The sequence below is a fragment of the Pituophis catenifer genome, unplaced genomic scaffold, assembly GCF_029215685.1.
Source record: "Pituophis catenifer annectens isolate HBS135680 unplaced genomic scaffold, rPitCat1.0.hap2 SCAF_2, whole genome shotgun sequence".
NCBI classification, from domain to species: Eukaryota; Metazoa; Chordata; class Lepidosauria; order Squamata; family Colubridae; genus Pituophis; species Pituophis catenifer.
The window spans coordinates 78,486,873-78,512,093 of NW_027256882.1; the positions used below are offsets into that span (position 1 = coordinate 78,486,873).

A 25,221-nucleotide genomic window follows, 5' to 3' on the forward strand; every position below is an offset into this window, starting at 1 on the left:
CTCTGTATGATGTAAAAGCCCTTGTCATCAGTGTACAAAGATTGGAACACACAATTCCATGATCCTTTTGCCTTTTCATTTAGTAATGCATGCATTGGGCTAGGATATATAAAGATACTTCAAAGTATTTTTTAAAAAACCCATCTGTAAATTTAGCGTGGGTTAGCCCTTTCTGGAACTTCTGTCCCTTTGGGTATGTTGAACTTCAAAGAATCTTTGAAATCGATATGGTACATAGTGAGAAGAAAAGATAACTGTCAGCAAATGCAATCTGTACTTGTTTTTTGGGAGTGGGGAGGGGGAGGAATTAAAGGACAATTTGAGAATTTCTTCTCTGTGTGGTATCATACATACAGACAGAGAGAAACTTGTTTGAGCATGTATTTGTTTCTGTGTGCTTATTAAAATTTGATCACAAAGCTTAGAATTTGCTGATTTTTATAAAAGTTCAATGCCCATGAAAATGTACTGAAGCAATTGGAAAATATAAACTAAAGTTAGTTTTTGAAAACACATTTATGAAAGTTGTTTGCTCTTTGTAATTGGCAACATAAGTGACAAACAATTGCAATTGTTTTCCAGGCACGGAAAACATTTCTGAAGCTTGCATACTGTGACATCTGTCAGAAGTTTTTACTAAATGGATTCCGATGTCAAACCTGCGGTTACAAATTCCATGAGCACTGCAGCACAAAAGTTCCAACTATGTGTGTGGACTGGAGCAATATCCGGCAACTCTTGTAAGGACTTTTGAGGATCCGGGATAGAAGTAATTCTAAATTGTTGAAATAATGCAGAACCCTGATTACTTTGGGTGGGTGGGGGCGGGGGGGGGATCACCCTATTATTGAAAATTGCCTGGTTGATGATTTTTTCCTAAACTTCTATGTAAAAGTTGTAGGGAATTTTTCTGAAACTTTTAACTACTTTGTTTGCTATTATCATTTCAATTTGCCTAGTTCCTATCTAATGCCTCCATCTGTGACTTGATATGCAGTAACTGTGTGCATGTTACTTTTAATCATGCACTCTAGCTCCATCTTTTGTATTTTTTATTTGTCCTTAGTACACCTGGCAGGAGCTAGGCTTTGGTCTGTGTTTGTTGCCAGTGCAGTTTCCCTAAAGTACTCAGTTGTTTGTTTTTCTTTTGTTTTTAATTCTGGTGCTTGTTTCAACAGGTAATATCAGGAATGGGGAAAAGTATTTGTAAAATTAGCTGCCCCTCCTGTTTGTTTAGAATCTTTGTCATTTCACTCACTGCTGCAACTTTATAGCTAAACTAATAGTGAGTTATGTTGCTCAAAGATGCAAAGCAAAGTACTTACATGGAATCTATAAACAACTTTTTATTGTAATTACTTTTATTTTATAGTCTGATTCGGCCATCATGGAAAACCAAAATGTGTTTTATTTGATTTTGGTGTGGTGAATCCAACTATGGTGGTTTAGAAATTGTAATATATATGGATTTCCATGTTTTAGCTAAGGCAAATGTAATTTGCTCAGTAAACTATAATTAAAGAAGCAGTGAGTAAGCCGGTCTACTAGTCCTTTGTCTTGGTAAATTTTTTACTCTTTGCTAGGTTTTTTTGTACTAGTTCTGACTTTATACTAAAGATCTCTACTAAAGCTAATATGATTCTTGTGATAGAATGACAATTTACACACTTCTGCAAGAAATCTGTAAAAGCATTTAAAATCAAAATGACTTGCTTTGTGTTCAGAATGGCTGTTCTGCATTCATTATGTGTTGTTTCAATCATTTTGATAATATTTGGAACTTGAAATCTCCCCCTTTGAACCAGTGGTGGGATTCAAATTTTTTTTTACTACCGGTTCTGTGGGCGTGGCTTGGTGGGTGTGGTTTGTTTTGTTGGGTGTGGCTTGGTGGGCGTGGCAGGGGAAGGACACTGTAAAATCTTCATTCCCATCGCACTCCAGGGGAAGGATACTGTAAAATCTCCATTCCCTCCCCATTCCAGGGGAAGGTTACTGCAAAATCCCCATTTCCTCCTGATCAGCTGGGACTCGAGAGGCAGAGAATAGATGGGGGGGGGGCAGAGGTGGTATTTACCGGTTCTCCAAACTACTCAAAATTTCTGCTACCGGTTCTCCAGAACTGGTCAGAACCTGCTGAATACCACCTCTGCTTTGAACCCAAAATAGCATGTTTCCAAGTAACTGTTTTAGACTCAAAATGGGAGCGCCTCAAATTCAAAGTAGTTTGCATCCAAAATCTTTTGTGTATCCCAACTTGGTGCTATCCTTTCACCATGATTAGCTGTCAGTAAAAGAATTCTAAGTTTATCATGCTAAGTCATACTTCGCTCACCCATGGTTTATACAATACCTTCTAGTTATGGCATAGTGTATCATGTGAATGCATTTTTAAACTTAAATACTGTGTCAATTGATTATGATTTTTCCTAAGATTTTTCTTTTTGGAAAAAGCAGAGCTGCCCTGGTTGAAATGTTAAGATCTCTTGAATTCAGTAACTTTTTCTTTGGATGCTTTGATTTTAGATTATTTCCACATTCAAATATTGGTGATAGTGGTATCTCAGCACCTCCTTTGATGACTCGGCGAATACGTGAATCTGTCTCTCGGATGCCCATTAAGTAAGCAGCCCTTTAAGTTGTATTATATTAAATTGTTACTGTTTTTCACAAGTTGGCAGTATTATGAATTTCTGGGCAAAATTTATGTGTGTAAAATGGTAAGTTTTTTTGAAAGAACACTTCATCTCAAATTGATTCATTTCTTCAATACCACTTCAGAATGCCCAGCAAAGCAGTCTAGCTTTGCACAGTCATCATAAGTTAAGAAGTAATTCCTTTGCCTCTCAATCTAAAGCAGGGGTCAGCAACCTGCAGCACTGGAGCAGCATGTGGCTCTTTCATCCCTCTGCTGCGGCTCCCTATTGCTGGTCAGCTCCACAATTGATAGGCCTTCTGGTTAGGACAGGTAGAGGAAAAAAGGATGCCGTGCTAGGAGGAGACTCTATGGTGGGGAACCAGACTTCGGTCGACTCCAGAATTGAACGGGGGCTTCCGGTTAGGACCTTTGTGGCTCTTTGAGTGTTTAAGGTTGCCGACCCCTGATCTAAAGCAATAAGTGCTTCCACTTCACTTTCCCTCACCCGCCTAGCTCTGCCCTTTTATGTGCCGGACTATCTGTTGCATCACCCCACCCACTGCCATATCCAGCACACTGCATGTCACTACCAGCTATGCCCTTCTTTCATACCACCAGAGCCAGGGCCTTTTTTGTGTCTTGGAAAAGAAGGCCCCAGCTAGTAGGGATGCACAATCCATAACTGCTCAAACTCCTTAATGCACACCACTGCCCTTGCCCCCTGTCCATCACTCATAGTTCTCACCCCTGGCACGTGGGACATTGCTACAGTGCTCCTCCACATATGGCCGGGATGAAGAGCACAGGGAGACAGGAAAAGATGATGGGGAAGTAACCGGGAAGGCAGTCATGAATAAATGGATTAATGTTAGGCGAGGATTACCTGGAGTTACTTTGTAAAGCACTCCATAGTTGAGAATAAACCAAGGGTGAAATGCTCCCGGTTTGGACCGGATCGCCCGATCCGGTAGCGATGGTGGCGGGTGGTTCAGAGAACCAGTAGCAAAAATCCCTGCTCCCCCCTCATGCCCAGCTGAGCTGCACGATCATCAGAGGCTTTTTTTTTTGTTTACTTTTAAAAGCATTTTTTCTACAAGAACGTCTGCCGAAAAAATGCTTTTAAAAGTAAAAAAAAAGCCTCCGATGATCGCACGGCTCAGCTGGGATTGTCAGAGCCTTTTCAAAGCATTTTTTAACCACCTCTTCCACTGAAGAGGTTGCAGAAAAAAATGCTTTATAAGTCTCTCTGACGATCAGGCAACTTACCTGGGATCATCAGAGAGACTTTTAAAGCACTTTTTCCTGTAATCTCTTCAGCAGAAGAGGTGGTTTAAAAAATGCTTTGAAAAGGCTCTAACGATCCCAGCTGTGTTGCCTGATTGGCAGAGCCTTTTCAAAGCATTTTTTTGCATTTGCAGAAAAAATGCTTTGAAAACTTAAAAAAAAAGTTGGCCATGCCCACCAGTCACATTATCCCCCCCCAACAAGCCACGCACACAGAACCGATAGTAACAAATTTTACATTTCACCCCTGGAATAAACCTATTCAAAGCCATCGTTTAAAATTGGTTTCCTAATCTGCATATTTTGGGAATCTCTGGTGTAAAAAACCAAGGTGGATTAGGGGGAAAATCTTAGTTCTGATCATTTCCAAAATAACTTTTTATTTCTAGAGGACTATATCATAAAACTTGTTATTCTTAAATAGGTTCTATAGATTTTCATAAGTTAATGCTAAGGTCTTCATATAAAAGCATACATCTATAATTTTGTTTTCTTTCCTTAGTTCTCAGCATAGATATTCTACACCTCATGTCTTCACATTCAGTGGAACAAATCCTTCTCCTGAATGTTCCCTTTCTCAAAGGCAGAGATCCACCTCTACCCCAAATGTCCACATGGTCAGTACTACTATGCCTGTGGATAACCGGATAATTGAGGTATTCTTACTCCCTATTACTTAATTGGTATTTTACAATATCTAACTGCATGTCTATTTAATAACTCTTAAAGTTGGTTTCATTCAGATGTATTTTTTCTGATTTTCTAAATCAATAAGCTATGTTGTATGCTGTTCATTTGCTGTGTGCCTGGCCTAAGAAAAACCCTCTTCTCAAACATTTCTCAGGCAACATCCTCACATAAGTTATCAATTGTCTATGCTATTAGAGGATCAAAGAACAAGTTATTGCTGCCATGTATGTTAAATCTAGTAATATATCAAGCTTTCAGTGCTATTATCTCTGCTAACTAATGAACAGTGGAACCAATTTTGATCTTTATGACTGTACTACAACTGTGCTTAAAATAGCTGATTGAGTAGAATAAAGAACAACTTTTGTATAACAGGACCCAGAACAATATGTTATTTATGCTCTCTAAGATAAAAAGGCTGCTACATTATTCTTTCCAATGTAGCATTTGAACAAATAACCTGGAAATACATCTTCTGAGAATAAAAATATAATAATAAATAGATAATATCTTGTATTTTAATATTTTGGAATCAGTTTAAGACAGCAGTCTGTCTTATTACAAGGCCTGCCATGAATAAAATTAAACACAGATTGTTAAATGTTGTTTGCTTGAGATCCAAAAGATTTAGATTTAATTTTTACTTACTGTACTACAAAAGTAAAAAAAAATTAATACTGATTTTCTTTTCCTAATGCAGATATCAAATAACAGGGTAGTATGATGCCAATGTAGATTTTGGGAGTATTGTTAATATTGGTGAAGTTTCAAGTATGTGAATGTTAAAACTCATAGGAAGAGGTCATGAAAGATATCCAGAGACTTGTTATAATAAAAATTTCTTGCATAATACTGTGGTTCAAATTTTCATTCTGGGAAAACCATTTGCCTTTTCTATAAAAAATGTCCCCAGGTAGTAGTGACCAAATTTACAGTTTTTAGAGACATGGCAATGTTAGAATTTTGAGTTCCTTGTTCTGATTGCATGAATATGGTGGGTTTTTCTTTGTATTCATGTACGTTGCATTAATCTGCCTTTTCTGGAACAGATAAATAGGTTATGTTCTCACATCTAGAAATGCTGAAACCAGCAATGAAGTGCTTCCCAAAGTATTGAGATAAACAAAGTGGGGACATGATTTTTCCTTGGAGTCCATGATACTTTTGATTTTTTTCCCCTTGATTTTTCATTGAATGAAGTTAGGGAGCCGTTTTTGAGAAATGAAATGTAATTGATTAGTTTAATTCTCCCTTGCGCTGCTTAGAGAGTCCATTGAATGGGTTAATCCTCATGTGACTGGCCAGAGAGTGAGTAAGAATTTGCATAAACACACCTCCTCTTCCTGTCTAGCCCCAATTCCTTACTCAGTCCAGCCTTAGAGACTTGTTTATTGTCTAGCTCCATTCTTTTGACTCTCTAATCATTTAGAGAGATTTTGGAAGAAATTTAAAAAGCTTCTCCAAGCTTCAGTCCTTCCTGAAAGTCTTCCCAGACGTTGCCAATCTTTGGATTCACGCTTGGCCGAGTGCCACTCAGCTGAGCCGCGGCTTTGCCGGCGTCGTTGGAGACTTTATTTTGCCACCATTAGCCAAGGACACAAGGATCCTCTGCTTGCCATTCCAAGGGAGATCACCTTGCTGTGAGTTGACTGGGGAGCGCGAGGGAAGCTGTGTTGTCGGCTTCGCGCTGCGGGGATCGAGGATAGCTCCGTGTTGTTGGAGCTCAGCTCTCCTTCACTTTGCCCATTTTAAATTGCCTTGGGGCTGTTTCGTCGGCTCCCGCCTTGGTTGGGCTCAATTTCTAAGCGCAAGGGGCTGTTTTGTCAGCCCTGCTTCACTCTGGCGGGTAATTAGGGTGCTTCAGGAGCTGTGTTGTTGGCTCTCTGCCTCTCCCTCAGGGACCCTTTGGCTTTTAAAGAGCTGTTTTGTCAACTCCACGCAGTTCTGCTGCCATTTTGAAGTGCCTGTGGGCTGTGTTGTCGGCCCAGCACCATTTTGGAGTCTCATTGTGAGGTTTATTCATCAGGTCTGTCCTGTCAGCCCCGTGCCATTTTGGTTACACCTCCCAGGATTTTAAACGTTTACTAATTCAGCTGGAATTCGTTCAACACTGCATCCGGATTGCTTCTTTATATTATCCCTGGCACCAATTATTTTAGGATCACATTCTCTGCATTTTTTTTCCACTGCTACCGGCCCTTTCAAAATGGCTGACCACAGTTGTTCCCCTTCTAGAAAATCCCTATCTTCCTTTCAGCACAGAGGTAAATCTAAGGATAAGCACTCTACCAGGGCCAAATCATCTAAGGCTGCTGCTTCTTCTTCCAACTGCATCTGAGAAAGATGCCAGGAGAAGGCATCTGGCCTTAAACAAGCAATTTGACAAAGCAAAAAAGCTGGCAGAAGCCATTATACCTCCTACCCCCCGCTCCCCCCGTCCCCCCCCCAATGGCTGCATCCTCCACCTCAGCCCTGGGGCATGACATATCTCCTCAAATTCAGCAGAAGATCTCCTCTTGGTCTCCAAATGTTTCCACAGAAGCGCAAGAGGACCAGGCTGTACTCAGGGAGGTTTTCGTCAGGGAACCGATTCCATCTTGGATCCGCCTAGGCAAACTCGCACCTCCAGGCCATCTTTCACTGCCACTCACAGTGGCAGGACTCCGCCTGGAGGAAGGCCATCTGACTGCCATTTCCCAGGAAATGTGCGATCTCATTGCATAGACAGTGGCTAAGGGCATTGATGCGGTCCTCACCCAAAGAGGTATTCTGGCTCCATCATCTGCTCCCACTCAGACACGCCAGCTCTCCAGGGCTTTGTCCCATTTGGACAGCGATTCTTCTGTGGCCACTCATTCTCATTCTCACCGCAGTGACCAATCTCTTATGGACGTAGAGGATGCTTTCGATTACAACCTCTCTGGGGAGGAGGAGGAAACTTCATCGGATAGACCCCGTTCCATGGGTCTTTTTTTGACATGAGTTGTTTAAGACCTTACTACATAAGGCAAAAGCCACTGCCAATATGGGGGCCACTTTGGCACTTCACCAGTCTTCTTTTTACAGAAGCTGTTATCGAACAAGAGGTCATGCCATCACCTAAACTCTTCATTGACACTGTCCAGCGCCAATGGGCCCAACCTGGTTCGATTTCTAACCCCAGTGGGCTGGATAAGAAACTGTACACTGTGGAACAGGAGCTCGAGGACCTCCTCAAGCTTCCCACGGTGGACGTTCCCATGGCTAGCCTTACCTCTCCTAACATTCTACCATCTGATGCAGCTGAGGTCTCCATTCAGAAGATAGACGGGCTGAAATTTCCCCCCATAAAACCCACCAGGCCACTGCGTGGGCTATCAAATCTTCCACAGCTGCGTCCTTCTTTGCCAGGACGTCCCTTATTTGGCTGCGCCAGATGCAGGCTAGAGCGTCGCCTGAAGATGCTCGTTTGCATCAGGACATCAATAAGATAATCGCTGCTATGGAATATGCTGCTGATGTGACTCTTAACTCAGCCAAATTTGCTTTGCATGCCCTGGCATCCAATGTCACGTCTCGCCATCTTCTCTGGCTGCGCCATTGGCAAGTGGAATGAGAACCAAATGGCGCCTGGCTGCAGCTCCCTTCAAGGGCAGTTCCCTCTTCAGTGAAGCCTTGGACCCTATCCTAATTTAAGATAGGGACAAGAGAAAGGTCCTCCCTTTTACTTTCAGACACTCTGATAGACGGTCTGCCTTCCCTTATTGGAGGCAGTCTTTTTGATCTTCTGACCCAGGTTTACAAAACCCGGCTCCTCACCGACCGTTTCATCAGACATCCGACAGGTCCCAAGACAGACAGTCTTTCAGAGAACGCACTCGTCAGCCTTAGGCCAGGCGGCCCTTTTGGGGCTCCAATTTTTGTCCCTACCGTAGAAAATAGTGCCCCCTCTCTTCAGGGCCCATTGGTGGTTGTCTCACTGACTTTTCCAACGTCTGGCAGGCTAGGACCACTGATGCCTGTGCCATCCAAACCGTCTCCCTAGGAGTCAGATTGGAATTCATTTCTGCACCCCCCAAGGCATTTCATCAATTGTTCTGCATCCACTGATCCTTCCAAGAGAGCTCTAATGGAAGCCGAAATTCAGCACCTTTTGGCCATCCGAGCCATAGAATCTGTCCCTCTGGAACTCAGGGTGCCGGCTTTTATTCAATTCTTTTCTTGGTGCAGAAGAAGTTGAGCAGAAGCAGAGCCATACTGGACCTGAAATGCCTGAATGTCCATATATGATATAGGCACTTTAAAATGCATACCCTTCACATTATTCTGGGTGGCATCAGACACGGAGATTATGTATCATCAATAGATCTCTGGGAAGCTTATCTCATATTGCTATTTTCCATCCACTTCTCATATTTATTATGGCTTACACTTCGGCGACCCTCCTTGCTCTGCGAGATGCCCCCCTCTCGCAGACATGGCCTTCGAATTTATCGAAGGCCTACCTCAAGGACGGGTTTTGGAACCCCGAGTGGTGGCATGCTTCTAAGCGTGGTTTGAGGGGTTTTTTAATTAATGTTTTTAATCAAATTTTAAGGGGACCCGGGAGGCGGGTGGTAAGGGTTGAGCCGGGGGCGGCTCCTACGGTTCAGCAATTGGGCCCATCGGATGGTTGTGGGGGGAGGGAGGGAGGAGGAGGGAACAAAGAGGCTCAGCGGAGAGAGGGTCTTCCAATCCTTGTGACAGTTGGGAGACGCAGAGGTCGGGAGAGGGGGGGGCTAGGAGGGCGCCGCCGCTTCGTTCAAGCAGTGGTGCCCTCCTGCCCCCTCAGCTCATCCTGCTCCCCCGACGGCGACAGAGTGCGGAGCCCTGGACTCCGACTGGTGTACTTAAATGCCAGGTCCGTGGTGAACAAGACACTCCTCGTCCGAGATCTTATAGACGAGGAGGACGCGGACCTGGCTTGTATCACTGAGACCTGGCTGGGGCCGGAGGGCGGTGTCCCTCTCGTGGATTTGTGTCCCCCAGGTTTCCGGATACTACACCAGCCACGACTCCAGGGGAGGGGCGGAGGAGTGGCGGTAGTTATTAAGGAAAGTCTTAGGCCTAGGGAGGTCACTGTTCCTCAGGTTGGCGGGTGTGAATCCCTCCTTTTGAAATGGGACCCTGGAGTTCAGTCTGGGCTGTTGATCATGTACCTCTCCCCCAGCTGCGTGGCCTCAGCCCTGCCCGCACTACTAGATGTCTTAGCCGAATTGACGGTGGAACTCCCCAAACTTTTGGTTGTGGGAAATTTCAATCTGCCATCGGCCGGTGAGTCATCTGAGTTGGTGCGGGAGTTCATGACCTCCATGACGGCCATGGACCTGACTCAGATTGTACAGGGCCCAACTCATATTGGAGGACACACACTCGACCTTATTTTTCTCTCTGGACAGTGGATAAATGATCGTGGGGAGGGGACTCTATCTATTGACCCTCTGTCATGGACCGATCATTCCCTCCTTAGACTCGACTTTTCCTCCGCCACCCCCCGTCGCAGGGGTGTGGAACCAGTAAGATGGTTCCGCCCCAGGCACCTGATGGAACCTGAAAGTTTCCTGATGGAGCTTGGGTCTTTTCCCGCCTCCTTAGCCCACGATTCATCTGAGTCACTTGTCGCGGCCTGGGAACAGGCTGCGGTGGGGGCCTTGGATCGAATCGCGCCTTTGCGGCCTCTGATCCGACGCAGATCCCGGGCGGCTCCTTGGTTTACCGTGGAGCTCAGGGAAATGAAGCGTCGGAAAAGACGCCTGGAGGGTGGTTGGAGATCCTCCCGATCCGAGTCCGACCGAACACAACTAAGAACCCATATTAGGTCTTATCTTATCGTTTTTAATTGGGTTACTTCCCCCGAAGGTACTCAAATCCTTCCACTGGTGGATGTCCGCAACTCTGACGAGGGGGTTCCCCATTCCACGAGCCCCAGAGGTTGATTCTTACCACGGACACCGGTCTGTTCGGCTGGGGCGCACATCTAAATGCCCAGGTCACTCAGGGATGTCCAGGGACCTTATCAACGACATCAATTGGCTGGAGTTACTCTCCGCCACTTCCAGTGCCAACTGGCGAGCCACCACGTGCTTCTCAGGATGGACAACATCACGACGAAGGCCCATGTGAACAGGCAAGGCAAAACACGCTGCAGGGTCCTAATGAGCGAAGTCACGCAACTGGGACTATGGGCGGAGAGACATCTGCTTTCCCTGCAAGCAGAACATATTTCGGGAACCTCCAACACCGAGTGGACTGGCTGAGCAGGTCTATCATCGACCGGGCAGAGTGGCAACTTCATCCCACTCTCTTTCGGCAAATCATGTCACGCTTTGGCCAGCCTTAAATCGATCTCTTTGCCAGTCCAGAGAACATACAGCTTCCTCGCTTCCTCACCAGATTCTGGACACCGGGGGTCGAAGGGACCAATGCCCTCTACTGCCAGTGGCCACCGGGCCTTCTTCATGTCTTCCCCTCAATACCTCTGATACCGAGGGTAGTGCAGAAGATTTTGGAGGAGGGTCATTCTCGTTGCCCCATTTTTGCCTTGGCGGGCATGGTTTGTGGACCTCATGGGCCTATCTATCACCCACCCATGGAGGATCCCTCCAGATCAGATCTCTCTTCGCCAGGGGGCTCTCCACCATCCGGAACCCCAGTGGTTCCAGTTAGCCGCCTGGCACTTGAAAGGGAGATCCTGAAGAGGGAGCAATTTTCTTCTGAAGTTATATCCACCCTTCTTGCTTCTCGCAGAGGGTCCACCACCCGTATTTACGACGCGACTTGGTCTTCATTTCATTGCTGGTGTACCTCTTCAGAGATTGAACCCATGGAAGCGTCCATTCCACAGGTGTTGGGCTTCCTTCAAGCAGGACTGGATGCTGGCCTAGCAGTCAACACCCTACGACGACAAGTTGCAGCATTGGCAACCGCTCTCTCCTGCAAAGATCACACCACACTGTCCCAGCATCCACAAATTCATTGTTTCCTACGGGGGGCTTCCAGCCTTTGTTCCCCCACCCCCCCCCCCCCATCCACAGGTACCCTTCCTGGGATCTTTGTCTTGTTCTTCAGTCCTTAATGTCATCACCTTTTGAACCCCTGTCCTCCACCAGCCTCAAATTACTGACCTTTAAGGTTGCCTTCCTTGTTGCAGTCACATCCGTCTGCAGGGTTTCCGAGCTTGCGGCCTTTTCTATACGCAAGGACTTGTGCATATTTCATTCTGACCAGGTCATTTTGTGGATGGATCCCACCTTTCTCCCGAAAGTCAACACCTGGTTTCACAGGGCCCAAGAAGTTGTGTTACCTGACTTCTGCCCAGGCCTACTCATCCCTCCGAACGCCGCTAGCACTTGTTGGATGTTCGTCGGGCCTTGAAAAGGTACATTGCCAGGACAGCTCCGTTCCATAAATCTGAATCATTATTCATTTCCTATCAACCTGGTTCCCATGGTTCAAAGGTGTCTTCTTCCACCATCGCTTGCTGGCTCAAAGCCTGCATTTCCATGGCCTACTATCGGAAGTACAAGCCTTTACCTGGGTGCATTACAGCACACTCAACGCGTAGTGCGGCCACCACTGCTGCTTGGGCCACCCAGGCTCCTCTTCTCGAGATCTGCAGAGCGGCTACTTGGGCTTCACCGACGCCCTTCGCGTCATTCGCAATTATAAATTGGACAAGTTTGCATCAGCCGAAGCCGCCTTTGGTCGCGGAGTGCTCCAACAGGTTCTCCCTACGGAGGGTCTGCCTGACTCTCTTTCTTCCCTCCCACAGGGATATTTAGCTCGGGTATATCCCATTCAATGGACTCTCTAAGCAGCGCAAGGGAGAAGAAACATTGGACTTATCTGAAGGTTCTTTCTCCTTGCGCTGTGTGAGAGTCCATACCCTCCCTTTTTTGGTGGGTTCCGGACATTTATTAACTCCCTTTCCGTTCAAGTTTCTGTCGCTTCCGATCCGGACTTCGTTTCAGAACTGGGGCTAGACAGGAAGAGGAGGTGTATTTATGCAAATTCTTTGTCTCTGGCCAGTCACATGAGGATTAACCCATTCAATGGACCCTCACGCAGCACAAGGAGAAAGAACCTTCAGGTAAGTCCAGTGTTCCTTCTACTTGATTTTGCACTATTGGGTTCTTTTCAGGTGTTTTTCTTATATGGTTAAGTGTTTTGTTTAGTTACAACATACTTGAATTCTTTTTCATTGGTCCATTTTGCACGCAAGTTTGGCTTATAGCGGAATCTTACTGCTCTCCAATTTTGGGGAGGGGGAAGAAGATAATTTTGAGAACTTCCTTTACAGGAACTTTCATGGTCTATGGAAGGTCTGCTTGGCTAACTTTGTGAGGCGATTGCATCAGTTTTAAAATTCTTGCAGTTCTTAGATAGTGTAACCTACACTTAGCTACTACATTAACTCCCCCCCTCCAAGTCTGTTCTATATACTTCTTTCATCTTTAGCAGCTGGAATCTGTTTTTTTACTACTCCTTCTGTTCTTTTCTTATTTCTCATTGCTTTGAACTAGAATAACAGCCTGAATGCTTCTCCCAGGTCCTGGTGCAGACGATTCTGTTTAAGGGGAAGAGTAGGTATTATCTGGATGCCTTTGCTTGGTTCATTTAACAAAATTGCTAAAACAGCTGATCAGATTAGAGTGAATTAACTGAAACTTCATATTGAAGTACTGGTGTGGCATGTTTGCTTGACCCTAATACAAAAATCAGAGCTGCGTTTTATTTAGTAGAATTTCAATTGCAGTATAGCACTGTAGAATAAGATCCCATAGCCACTTAGTCTGAACTTTTTCATTTCAATGTCATCCTCTTATATTTTCCAATTGCTGGTTAAATACATATACAAAAATAGAGCCAGAAATAGCTATCTGTTTATTGAGGAATCAGTATAGATTCTCACTAAGCAGTTGAATGGGAATCTGCATTCATAGTTCAGTTAATATAAAGTAAGATTTCAGCATAATTTTTTTTTCTTTTAAAAGAGAACATACAATACATAACTGAAGTGAAAGTAAGTGATTCTCAAATTAGTATGACTTAGTAAAACTTGAAATTGGTATAATTTCAAAATGGCTGAAATACAGCCATTTATTTTTAGCATTAGCAATTTGTGTCCTTGGTTCTATGTCTTTCTGAAAATAGAATGGATTTTTAAAAAAACATTGGAAAACAACCGGTGTTCTACATAAATCTACAAGAACATGCAATAGTTGCTTTCAGTCTAAACTGCTCTTTTCCCTTTGCACATGTGCAAGAACTGTTTCAGAAGCTCTGCTGATTTTCTGGAACACGGTTTTATGCCTTGTATAATAAAAAGTAGAACCAAAACAATAAATACGATGGTTTTACACATAATTCTTAGGCCCTGAAGTTGTTCCCAGTTGCTTTTTTTATAACTGAACCTATTTTGTCTGAATTTATAACTGAATATATAATGTAATTCTCACACAGGACTCCATTCAACTTTTTCATAGCTTTATTGGAAAATTATTTGAACCTTCACTATTTCTCAAACCCACTTATATTTCAAAAAAAATTTGAGTGGTTTGTAGCCAATTTACTGAGACAAACATATTCATCATCTTCAAGCCATTCAAGCCTTTAAGCCATTTTTTTGCCCACATTTTGACCTTGGGTATTGTTTTCTGGAGTATTTGGGCATGTACGTCTTTCTGTCAATTATCCAGATATTGATTTGGACAGTATTGGACAGATGAGGAACAGTACAAATGTGTGTTTGATCACAGCTGTGCATGTTTACATAGACTAGCATGTGTAACATTAAGGAAGAGAAAGAGAAACCAGGTCAGCTGCAGCAGTGCTATGCTGGAGGGCATCTGATTATTATTATTTTTTTTACAGATCCAGTTTTTTGTTATATTTTCAGCAAAGTATCTGCTTTAGACACTAGGATAAAAAACATTTTATGCGAAAATGAATTTGAAATATTAAACCGTCCTATGCATTTGTTCTTCTTTTCTCGGTTTATTTATTTTTGGATTGCCTGTAAACAACTTATTAAAATAATCTCTAAACAGAGCACAAAAATGGGGACAACGATTTTGACATTCCTGTACAAACTGCAAATAAATCACTTGGGCCTCATTTTGAATGCTAAGCATGTTATAATTGCTGAAAGTGCAGTTAGGGTTCCTTGTGCTTTGAATTGCCAATATCCCTTCTCACCATATGTCTTGGCTGATGTTTTGTAGTCTAAAATCAAAGCTGCTGAGTCAGGTTCTCTTACAGAGACATTGGCTACTCTGTTCTGTTTCTCACAGAAGTTATATTGAAAGAGTGACAATATTTTTTTTTCCTTTTGTTTCAGGATGCTATACGTAGTCACAGCGAATCTGGTGAGTGCATTCACTAAAATATGGTAATTAGATACTCCTTAAAAGTGTGAAATGAAGCAATCCACAACTTTTTAATTTTCCTGCCAGAATGAACTACTTCAGATGTTCCAGATTTAGTCCTCTCCAAATGTATATCCCGGGAAACAGGAAATGTTTCAAAGTGTTCCTGAAATAGGCACTTTTGGAAATGCTCAAACTATCTAGAATACTCAGGTCAGACAGAATGTTCTGAAGAAAAACTGCTGTATTTTGCATTATAGCGAGTAGTGTATACAGATAGTCCTTGCTTAACGATCCCAGTTGGAACTGGCATCTCCATCACTAAGTGACACAGTAGTTAAGCGAGACATCATGTGACTGTGGCTGACTAACATCACTTTTCCCTGCAGTCATTAAGTGCCGGCTTCTCCGTTAAGTCTGCTTGTTAGAAGCTGGCAGTGAAATGTACAAATGATGGTCAGATGATTGTGGGACGCTGCAGTGATCGAGGATTGGTAGTAATTTTGAGCACCGTCACAACTTTGAATGGTTGCTAAAGAGGCCAGTCGTTAAATGAGGATTACCTGTATAAATGGGAAGGGCTAAAATATGCTACCATGTTTCTCCAAAAAGACGACCCACCTTGAAAAGAAGCCCTATCACTTTTTTGAGCGCATGCGATCAAATTAAGCCCCGCCTACAAAATTAGGCCTAATTAAGGCCCCTGCACTCTGGGGTGCAGGGGGCAGGACGAGGCACACAGGTAATAAATAAGCTAGGGTGGGGATGGGGGGTGGGTGGAGCTACCCTACTTACCAGGCCTCACACACCCAGACACCTGTCTCACCTTCTTCTGTGGCTGTTTGCCGCCACTCTGACACATCCCCTGGCCTCTGTTTCACCTTCAAATGCCTGCCGGCATCTGTTATCTGCTGCCAATAACAGAGCTCTGGATTGGTCCAGAGCTCTATTATTAGCTGCAGAGGGCTTTCCGGAAGGCATCTGCAGCTGATAACAGAGCTCCGGATCAATCTGGAGCTCTGTTATCAGCTGCCAGATGCATTCTGGCAGGCATCTGAAGGCAAAATGGAGGCTGGGGTGATGCATGTGAGTGGCGGCAAGCGGCTGCAGAGGAAGTGGGCCAGCAGCAGGTTCCTGCTCGGCGGGGCTTTCAGTGCCACCGCCACAAGGTGAGTCAATAATTAGAACCCTCCAAAAAGAAGGCCTAGCCCTTTTTTCGGGGGTCAAAAGAAAACACAGTAGCATTAATATTGTCATGTGCTATTTAGTCTTTATACAATGTGGCATATATGCAGGTTTCATGCTAGTTCTTGTCTACAATCTTTGCTTGTGAAGGAATACTGTATTATTAAAATCTATTACTTTTTTCTTTAAATATTTGAAGCATCACCACCAGCGATGTCGGGAAGCCCCAACAATACAAGTCCAACAGGGTGGTCACAACCTAAAACACCAGTCCCGGCTCAAAGAGAGCGAGCTGCAGGAGCTAATCCGCAAGAAAAAAAAATAGTAAGTATCAAAATACAATTGTATAAAATGAATATAATACAGACATCAAATATCTGCACATTCAGGTCTGATTTGTACATGGGTGTAGCTAAATGTTTCTGACCTAACCTGAATATTATGTGAGTTTCTAAAAAAAGGAATTAACTTGTCAAAATTGGTGTTCTCTCTCTACCATATCTGATTGGAACTCTGCTTGCAAGTTTGCAGTTGAAGTCTCAAAGCTTTCAATACAGCTTCCCTCCGCATAACTGTTCAAAGAAAGAAGAGGTTGGGAAGAGGATAGACACTAGCATCCTTTAATCAAATTAAACAAAAACAATGTAGGGCTTTTATAAGATAGAATGTTTTCTTATTTGTACTTGAGGTATTCTCCCATACCTTCTATGTTAGAATTGTAATGGTACCGTAGTATATGCTCCAGCCTCTTGAGCTAGTAGGGGAACTCATGCTAATTAACAACAATGCAGTGAGTATTAGAAAAGAAGCAGAGGAACAGAAATGAAATTGCAATTATTTTTAGAAGAATGCAAGATGAGTTCTGTAACTTGAAACATTTTATTGGGAACAAAATTATCAGATGATCCCTATATTTCTGAGCAGAAAGCTAATGATTTAATCCTAATTTTTTTTACACTATTTTCTGTTCAGAATTTAAATGCACAATTCAACTTCACACGTACGGTCAATGCAGGTTGTGTATTCAAATATCATGAAACATTTCATATATACTTTTAATAAAACCTTAAAACATGGATTCCATGTCATGCTGTCTGTACTAGAAATACTTGCTTGTTTTGCAGAGACCACGTGGACAGCGGGATTCAAGCTATTATTGGGAAATAGAAGCAAGTGAAGTTATGCTCTCAACCAGAGTTGGATCAGGCTCATTTGGAACAGTTTATAAAGGAAAATGGCATGGTAGCTATTCAGTATTTTTTCATTAACTTTTGAACTATTATTAATATATATATAAAATAGTATAAAAATACACTTTTGGCTTGCTATACCTTTGATATATTTTTGATTCACAAGTAAGTACTAAGGATTGTAATAATATTTTTGATGAGTGGAGTGGTATACCAAATAACAGATTAGTTATTGCTTCCAAAAGTATATAATAGGAATAACAGTACCATCTTTTTTAAAATTGAGGTAGTTTTAAGATGCAATGGTATATCCAACTTCCTATATCTTTCAACTGTGTTGAAAGATACAGAATATGAAAGACCGGAAAAAATGACTGGATACAGGCATCTTCATAGGGTATACATTTGACTCTGCTGATGCTCTGAAAAGGAATGATGGTAAATAAATAAATGTACATTATATTTCCTGTTTTGGTGCTCATAGGACAGAGTGATTATGTATAAAGGTACTTACTGAGGAGAATGCCAGTTTGCTACAGGAAAAGCTGGCTTGACAAAGATCAAATATTTATATAGGATGCAAATAGTTCAGGTTTTCATTGCCTCAATTTGATTTAGTGTGTCCATATCTAATAATCTCAGTGATACTTTTAAATTCTAATCAGAAATTTATACTGATTGGGGGAAAACCCAACATTGCATAACTGGAAAAATTCTACTTAAAGAATTCATCTAGGGTGCAGCACATAACCAGGGCAGCATCAGATGTATACTGCAGACTAAATTGAATTGAATACGACAGACTAAATAGCCTAAAGGGAGTTCACAATTCATGAGGCTTTCAGAAGATAAGACAAAGTCTAAATTGGTTTCTCAAGCACTTAACTAAGGTTAAAAACAAAGCTAACCTGATAGGGTTTTACATTTGTTTCTTTTTGCTTAAAAATTTATGGATAGAAAAATAAGGAAAGCTGGTTAGTTGTTTTTCCTAGGATCAAATTTTAATTAGTTTTAGGTAAGTAGTGCAGAATATCTAGATCAATTACATAATTTTCTGTTATCTCAACTTTCTTTTCCAAACCCATTGTATTCTAAGGGCAACAAGACCCAAATCCTTCCCAAAAGGAAAGATTATTTCTTATTTGGCCAAAATAAAAATAGGCTAGATTTGATGATTAAGAACTACTTTGCTAACTTAAAAGTGTAGCAAAATGCTCTCCAAGCATTTAACTTTATCAGACATATAGCCTTTTCAAATATAGATGATTTTTAATGAGTTATGCCGAGATCTAAGTTGTTTTCTCACTGTTTTTTATTTTCTTTTTTATATTTTAAAAAAGTTAAGTAAAAACAATAGGAAAAATGAAAGAAAGAAAAAAGGGAGAAAGGAATAGAATAGATACATCTAAGTACATCTAGCACTATAATCGCTTTCATCCGTGCTGTTGTTGGACTTTATGTAAATTAATATTACTGCTGCTCTTGCATAAACTTTATACTGAGATGAGAGTAGAAGTGAGAATTCAAAAGATGAGATTTAATATAAAAATTAAGATGAAGACTATGAAAAAAACAGAAAAAGTGATTTTTAGAAGCATTTAAGCCACTCCATTCTTTTGTTCTCTCACCCCGACTGACTTCTACTTAAGTATTTTTATAATGTGCTTTAAACCAGGGTGGATTTGATTTAAATCGAGTTGATTTAAATCACAATTTAAATCATGATTTAAATCACTAGTAAAAAGGCTTGATTTAAATCAACTCGATTTAAATCATAATTTTTAAAGAGCAACTGTCATCTCTGCTACTCCTTTGACCCACTGTTGACTCACCGATAGTCCCAGTGTTGCAGAATATACAGCCTCATGCTACATAACTAAGCTCCATTTCATGCTGAATAAACTAAATTATTTATGTATCTTAAATAGAAAACTATCTTACAATAGATTTTTACCCCAAAAGTTTTTTATTAAAATAAATTCGATAAAAATAAAAAAAAATCCGATTTAAATTAAAAAAATCTGATTTTTTTGATATTTTTAAACAAATCATTGATTTTTATCCACCCTGCTTTAAACTACTATGATTATTGCTCATTTCTGTTTGATTCATTTTAATTATTTAAGGCAATTTCTCTTTTCCATCCGAAACCATATTTTAAGTGACTAAATTCGAGTTTCTGTGTGATATGATGCATGTAAGGGAGACAGTTCTTCTTGAATTCAGTTATCTTCTGCTCCAAATATGCAGTCAGCTTTTCCATTCCTGCACGTTCTCCAATTTTGACTTTCCAGTATACAGTAGTTTTTCTGAATTTGTAGTTTGACTATTTAGTACTGATTTGTTTTATGGGAATTAGAATTTTGGCCTGGCTAAAGACTGTAAGTGAGACTCTTCTTTGGGCAGACTTTCAAAAAGAGCTGTTAGATGCATGCTGCCAGGTTTGATGTTTGCCGTCTTTAGATAAGAGCATCTAATTTTTGTCGAAAGCAGAGCAGAAAAGACCAGGAGAAAATGGAATTACTGGTTTGGCTCAGCTTCATATTGAGAGGAAGTCTTAGCTATGCATTATACTTGCTAGAGGAGGCTTCCCTGCTCAAAGTGGCAAAGTCGATTATTGACATTTTCCTTCTTAAAAATTGTGCTTCGACACATCCTTTCCATTACTCTGATGAGGGGAAAGTATATACGCTATTGGTTGAACCTTTTAAGACTGGGACAGTTTCCAGGAATACAGCGTTTGAAACAGTGGCTAGGATCCAAAGAGCTACTTAACAGCGCCCATGTGCTTGGGTATTTTGTGCGAGACCTCCTCCTGCTTCTTTTTAATTGAATAGACCCCTGGGCCATTATGTAACTTGTTCTGAGAATTTTCTATATTTTAACAGTGTTGGCTGGCAGCATTCAGGGTGAGGGAGGGAAGGGGAGAAGGTTGCTGCTTCACAAACTGAAAGAACTTTTCGGTTATGTAACCGATGGAGATCTTTGCACTCTGATCTGTATATTATTTTAAGCACAACTGATGTTTGTCTCTGTTCAGATTCTTAAGAATAGTAAGCATACCTTCTGCAGAGATGTACACGATTTGTGTTTTTTATGCAGTCATTTACTATATATAGCTTCGTTCTTTAACTTTTGATTGACTAAGTGCCATCAAGTTGGTGTCGACTCTTAGTAGCCACATAGGTGGATTTTGGAGCCACATATTTTTTCCATGATGACCACCATATTCTCGGAAGTCTTCAGAAGATGCCAAAGTTCAAAAGTGTCAATATTCTTACCAGCTTGCTTCTTCAAAGTTCAATTTTTACTTCCATTGAACAGGGAATGTTCTATGTCAGTGGTGTCCAACCTTTGCAGCTTGGTGGCCCAGCTGGGTGGGGCAGGAGAGGGGAACTAGGCCACCTGAGTGGCAGGCTGTTATGCATGTTTGCGCAGCTCAACTCACCTGAGTGGTGGGCCAGAGTGCACGCACATGCACACGCAGCTCAACTGCCCACCGCTTGTGCGAGTTGAGCTGCAGGTGCTGCAAATCAGCCCGCCTCTCCTGCGACCTGGTTCCGAATAGGCCATGGCCTGCAACCTGGAGGGTTGGGGACCCCTATTCTATCACAGGGTATATCGTTGCTTGCCCTGTTTTAATTTTTGTAGGTATAGACACATCAGAGCATCTAAATATTTTTTCCCAGGGCCTTCATTCCTACTCTATAAGTGCTAGTCTCTGAATTTTTTTTTTATTGTTTGTTTCTTTATTGTTGATAGCCTCTGTCTTTTAGGATCAATTAACTACAACTTCAGTATTTTCATTCTCAATTCTAAGGCTGGTTATTGTGCTTATTATCATTAGTCTATTCTTTTTATATTAATTTTAGTCCTGGGTTTTCGCTCCTTGATTTTAGAGCTTGCAGATTCTTTGTGGTTTTGGTTATCAGAGTAATGTCATTGGCATAGTGCAGGCTTATTGATGTTTTTTTTTTCCTCCAATTTTGAATGATCAACTTCCAATCCAGCTGTCCTTAATATGTATTTGGCATATAGGTTAAATAAACAAGGACAGAGTATACCTGGGTCTCACTCCTATGCCAACCTGGAAGCAGTCTGTCTCACCGTAGTCTGTCTGTACTGTGGCTTCCTGACCTGTTTATATGATTCTCATGTGGACTGTGAGATGTTCTGGAATTCCTGTTTTTCTAAGCACATAGCTTGATGTGATCAATACAAATGCCTTTCTATAATCAATTAGTTCTTTGTTTTAGAACTTAACAGTTTTTAAAATATTAGTTAACAGAATAATATGTTTAATAATTTGCAAATATTTTATATATGAACTGTTTAGAATTTGAAGTGATCTGTTTTGAGGGCAAAATAGCTGTTTATTATATGAAATGCACATCTTCGTCATTTGGGATATTTAGAGTTCAACACTATGTCTTGGAATCAAAACAGGGACAATTCGGAGAACTTGAATACATTTTAAGAAACAATCAAAACAGCTTATTCCATACAGGAATTGAGTTGTTTCAAAATAAAAATGGAGCATTTTTCATTTAAAGCACTTTGCTTTTAGCCAAACTGGTACTGCCTCTGAGGGGGAAAAAGAATGCTTTCGTGCTTTTCAATCTGAAAAGTTCATTTTATAAATCTCTGTCAAGAAGTATACATTTTTATGAAACAGAGAAATTAAATTTCTGGCTTTGTATTTTCCATTGTAACTGGCATATTGTTTTCAAGTTCTCCCTTGCTATAACAGCTGTTGTGTATATACATAAAAATTCTGCACTTGAGACTTTCCCATTATTGATTTTGGTGTTTACTGATTATTTTTGCAGGTGATGTAGCAGTAAAGATCCTAAAGGTTGTAGATCCAACCCCAGAACAATTTCAAGCCTTTAGAAATGAAGTAGCTGTATTAAGGTAATATATTACTGGGATTTCAATACAGTGAAACGTGCTGGTGGGGCGAATAAAAAAAGAAAGTTGATTGATTGATTGATTATGTTCTATCAAATCAATGTTGATTCTTCATGACCACATAGATAGATCTCCAGGGTGAAAAAAAAGAAAATTGTTAATGTAATAATTTCAACAAATATTTTAAGGGAAGCTAGCAGATAGTTCTTTTTCATTTTAAGGACAAAAAAATCAGCATGGCTTTCTTCAAATATCTGCAATGTGCTCTGTATATACAAGTGCAGTGACAACTTTGAGTTTAGATATAATATCGCATTTATTCCAGATTCCTGGAATTTTATGTTGAAAAATAAAATGGAGAAAATTCCAGAATTTCATTGTTAGAAAACATTGTTTCTTAAAATTATCCTGTCAGTATTGTTGCTTAGATTGTAGTGAAGTTTAAAATGCATTGCACTTACAGATCTAAGCAACTATCAGTAATAAAATAAATACATCAAAATGTGTGTGTGTGTATGTATATGTGTGTGTAGTTAGATAGATAGATGATAGGTAGATGATAGATAGATAGATAGATAGATAGATAGATAGATAGATAGATAGATAGAAAACCTAAGGCAATATATAAAAACATATAAATGTATTAACATAAAGCAACGCTTGGACTTTTCAAACTCTAAGCAATATTTACATTCCATCATAGCTAATATATAGATTCTAACTACCAAAGATCTCCTCTTCATCAATTAATGTAAATTGTCATCCTTAGTTATCCTGCCCTAATTTGTGCTGTGATTGGAGAAATATATATGTTTTGAATATTTCTACAAATGTAACCCAATGGTAATGTTTTCTGTCTGAACTCAAATTTTAATTGATACCATTCCGAAGTCAAGGGACTGAGTTTGGGGCCCATTATCGGACCAGAAATATATGTCTTAAAATATTCAAAAATTAGATAGCCAAGCCTCAAATGTTTTTAATCCACACAGTATATAATTACCTTCCTTCATACAGGAAAACTAAAGAGGGCAGCTAAACTTCTTTTGCCTTGTCTTTCAAATACTGAACTCTCCAGCATGGAAAATAGTTCTTTCAAATACTGAACTCTACTCAGCAGGGAGAACAGTTCTGAGATATTTTAGTTTCTTAAAATGTTTCATAACTTTCCTGTTAATTTACCATATTGAGAGGGAATCTGTTTGAAAGACCATTTTTAAAATTTATTGATTGATGGTTAATAACCAGGCAGTTAATTTTAATGCTCTCCTCAGTTGAGATACTGCAATGGCTGTATTATCTCTAGGCAACAGACCGCATTAAAGCCTGATCCCAAAGCTGTATTTGTCCCGAGTGCTTATGAAGTGACAGATAATGGGCTTTGTGCCCAAAACACTGCTTTTCAAATGATCTGAATTTTGGTGTGTCAGGCATGAAAGATCAGGACCACACATGTAGTTCCAATTAAAATCATGCCGGTATACCGGAATCTCTTCAACGATCCGGCCCGCGGGGTGCTTAGATGTGGCCCGTGAGGCCACCCCCGGGGCCAGCAAAGGACTGGACCCAGGGGCCTCTGGCAGCGAAAATGGGGCGCAGGATCCCCCCCAAGCTCTGTTTTCATTGGCAGAGGACTGCAGGAGGCTGTCACAGCCGAAAACGGAGCTCTGTTTTTGCTGGCAGAGAGCTAGCAAAACTAACTAAAAACAAAACAAAAGGAGAAATGTTTCCCCCTTTGCATTTGAGCATTCAAGAAGAGACAGGAAAGGAGAAAGGGAAAGAGGAAAGACAAAGAAAAAGAAGGAAAGATGGGAATAGAGCAAGGAAGGAAAAATAAGGAAAGAGGAAAAGGAAGAAGAAAGAATGAAGAGGGAAGGAAAAAGAAGAGAGGGAAGGAAGGAAGGAAGATTATAATGAGAGTGAGGGAGAGTCTGAGGGAAATTCTGCCATAGCACTTGGGCACCATAGGTGCCCCTGACACGAGTGATGTCGAGTTGGCCATGCCCACCCCGGCCCCCGAGGTCAAACAACTCTAATGCGGCCCTCAATGAAATCAAGTTTGACACCCCTGCTCTAGTCTAATGCCTCTTTTGACTCTGCATGCAGGTTCTGCCACTCCTTCTCCTACAGGTGCAGGAGTATTAATATTGTTAGTATAAACATTTTTGTGTTCTTAATCTGTGATTTTATGAAGATATTAAGTAGATGGCAACAATGTGAAATTTTGTGTGATATAAATGAAAAGCAATGAAATAAACAGCTACTTACCCCTATACAAATTAAGGGACCCTGGTGGGGGAACCGTATGGTTCTACTATATACTTATCCATACAGCCCAAGTAACTTAAAAGAATATTGTTTTGGAATTATAGCAAAATTAAGACTAAATGTCAACACTGAAGAGTTAGTTTAGAAATTCATCCATCTCACACATTTGTTTTACATTATATTGTATAGCCCATGTGAAGCTGGACTTTTGGCATTTTTTTATTGTTAAGGTTTTTAAAATGTCAGCTGAATATACTTTCTTATTTGTTTCTGGTAGGAAAACTCGACATGTTAATATTCTATTATTTATGGGCTACATGACTAAAGATAATCTGGCCATTGTCACACAGTGGTGTGAAGGAAGTAGCCTATATAACCACCTACATGTTCAGGAGACCAAGTTTCCAATGTTACAGCGTATTGATATTGCAAGACAGACAGCACAAGGAATGGAGTAAGTAGGCTTAATGATAACAGATCATTGTTGCATTAAGAGATTGTTGAAGTGCGATTGACTGCTCAGTAGAGCAAAAATGATTCTAGAGGAAATGTTATCTTAAGTTTTTGGCAAAGCCTTTTGTGATGACACGAGACTGTGTCGCTTAGAGATAGCAATACAATAAAGGAAATTATTTGTAGCTCAGGGTTGAAATGAGAAGTCCTTGGTACTCTC

The 25,221-nt window shown here is 41.0% G+C and overlaps 1 protein-coding gene across 4 annotated transcripts in view; it reads left to right on the top strand.

Moving 5' to 3' along the window:
• The window catches only part of RAF1 (Raf-1 proto-oncogene, serine/threonine kinase), a 117,553-nt gene that overhangs the window by 85,746 nt on the left and 6,586 nt on the right, over nucleotides 1-25,221 (top strand). For 3 of the 4 annotated variants that reach the window (XM_070936996.1, XM_070936995.1, XM_070936999.1), the window contains 9 exons: nucleotides 583-740; nucleotides 2,524-2,619; nucleotides 4,422-4,575; nucleotides 13,150-13,209; nucleotides 14,967-14,994; nucleotides 16,379-16,503; nucleotides 17,304-17,421; nucleotides 22,199-22,283; nucleotides 24,826-25,002. In XM_070936996.1, the coding sequence (XP_070793097.1) occupies nucleotides 583-740; nucleotides 2,524-2,619; nucleotides 4,422-4,575; nucleotides 13,150-13,209; nucleotides 14,967-14,994; nucleotides 16,379-16,503; nucleotides 17,304-17,421; nucleotides 22,199-22,283; nucleotides 24,826-25,002 (1,001 nt within the window). The remainder of the gene's footprint in view (nucleotides 1-582; nucleotides 741-2,523; nucleotides 2,620-4,421; nucleotides 4,576-13,149; nucleotides 13,210-14,966; nucleotides 14,995-16,378; nucleotides 16,504-17,303; nucleotides 17,422-22,198; nucleotides 22,284-24,825; nucleotides 25,003-25,221) is intronic. The other variant, XM_070936997.1, reaches the window with a different exon arrangement.